Source organism: Chaetura pelagica, unplaced genomic scaffold (assembly GCF_000747805.2).
Source record: "Chaetura pelagica isolate M959 unplaced genomic scaffold, ChaPel_1.0 scaffold1773, whole genome shotgun sequence".
Taxonomy (NCBI): Eukaryota; Metazoa; Chordata; class Aves; order Apodiformes; family Apodidae; genus Chaetura; species Chaetura pelagica.
The window spans coordinates 7,788-9,709 of record NW_009952681.1 but is presented as its reverse complement, the minus strand read 5'-3'; the positions used below and the strand labels follow the sequence as shown (position 1 = coordinate 9,709).

The following is a 1,922-nucleotide window of genomic DNA, read 5'->3' as shown; positions in this document are numbered from 1 at the left end:
AGGGGAAACTGAGGCAGGGAGGCTGGGAACAGGGAGAACAGGGGGATTTCCCCTTTCCCAGCCCCTCACTGTTCCCTGGTGATCCCTGGGGATCTGTCTGGGACCTGAGGGGCCAGAAGCCCTGGCAGATCCAGGCCCCTGGTGTTCCCGAGGCACCTCTTGGGCAGCCCCCGACCCCATCCAGCCCCGTTCCCACCTCCCACCTGGATCCAGTGTCTGGATCAGGTTGTGGGACAGATCCAGGACCTGCAGGTGCTGCAGGGGCTGCAGGTTCTCCACCCTGCGGATGCGGTTCCCAGCCAGGCAGAGGAACCTGCAGGACACGGGGAGGGCAGTGGTGTGAGCTGGGGGGACACCAGAGCCCCCCCAGGTCAGAGCCAGCAGCAGCAGGAACCCCCCTGGCTTCTCCCCAGGGAAGGAGGGAGCTCTGCTCTCCTCTAAGCATGGAAAACCCTCTCCTGCCTGTACCGTAGGTTGGGGAAGCAGCCCAGGTTCTCAATCTTCTCAATTTGGTTCTGGAAGGGAAAATAAAGAGGGGAGAAGAAATAATCAGACCTTGGGAGCACTCGGGAATGACTCCAACCTCACAGGGACAACGTGGTGCCCTTGGAGCTTTATGGAGAGGGCAAGGGGAGGGTTCAGGAAGACCCTAAAGCTCTTCCTGTGGGTTTGGAAAACATGGATGGGCTGACCCTGGATCCTTGCTCGAATTCCAATGGAAGCACTGGCATGGGAGGGGGCAGCTACCAGGCCCTCTGGCCAGGCAGGGAGGCAAAACTGGGGCAGAACTGGGGGTGTTTGGGGTCCCGCAGGACCAGGACTGATCTCCACCAGCCCTTCACCTGCCCTCCTGCTTTACCTGCTGCAGGTAGAGGCTGTGGATCTCCGGCAGGATCTGGGGCCTCCCGCCAGCACTGATGTTCCCCTGCTCCGAGCAGGTGGTGGAGCTGGACACCAGCTCCGTGGATCTGGAGGAAAAGGGGGTGCTGGGAGTGTCCTCTGTGCCCAGAGACCCCGCCTTGCCAGCCTGCGTGGTGAAGGGGGGCTCAGGGTGGACCCTCACCGGCTCTCTGGGTGTGGGGGCTCCACCAGCTGGGGCAGGTTCCCCCTGACCAGGAGGCTGTTGCTGAAGGTCACCTCAGGGGGCTTCTGCTCCCTGCCTGTGGGAAATTCAGAGTGATGGGGCCCAGGACACGGGGTCCAGCCCCCTGAGCCCCCCAGGGTGACCCCTCGGCGAGCTCACAATGGCTCACTCACCCCCAGGCAGGGTCTCCCTGTGCCCGGCCATGACCAGGAGGTGGCCTGGGTCCTTGTTCCACTCTTGGGCCTTTGGGTGGGTGTGTCGGGAGGGCTGGGCTGGCCCCGCTGCTCTCTGCAAGGGGAATTCCTTCGGGACAATGGGGGGAAGGAACCTGTGGGCCGAGGGGTGTTGGAGGGACCGGGCGGCTGAGCTGGGCGGGACCAGCGCTGGGACCCCCAGATGGGGCAGAGGGATCCCAGGGCCTGGAGGGATCATGGGGACGCGGGTCACCGGTAGAGGGGGCACAGAGGCCCCCGTGGCGAGGCTGGGGAGGGTCGCTGGGCCCCGGCGGCCGCGCAGGCCTCAGCGTGCCGGTTGCTAGGAGACGGGGGACGCCGGAAGGGGCCTGTCCCGCTCGGCGCATGCGCGCGGCGGGTCCTCCGCCTTCCCAGAGGGCTTTGCGCTCCCGCGGAGATGGCGGCGCGGAGCGGCGGGACCTGGCGCCGGGGTGAGAGACCCTCCCGGGACCGGCCCCTCCGGGGGCTGCGGCAGGGCTGCCCTCCCCCGGGGCGGGCGTCGGGCCCGCGCCCCCGGGCCCCCCCCCGCCAGCAGCGCGACCGCAGGGCGGGCGGGGGCCGCGGGCCCAGCGCGGCCCGTTTACGCAACGGAGGGGAAGCCGCCC

At 67.5% G+C, this 1,922-nt stretch overlaps 1 protein-coding gene across 1 annotated transcript in view; it reads left to right on the top strand.

Moving 5' to 3' along the window:
- The first annotated feature begins 1,714 nt into the window (after positions 1–1,714).
- Positions 1,715–1,922, top strand: part of MRPL10 (mitochondrial ribosomal protein L10) — a 3,281-nt gene continuing 3,073 nt past the window's right edge. Inside the window, exon 1 of the mRNA XM_009993764.1 lies at positions 1,715–1,891. Within this exon, the coding sequence (XP_009992066.1) occupies positions 1,715–1,891 (177 nt within the window). The remainder of the gene's footprint in view (positions 1,892–1,922) is intronic.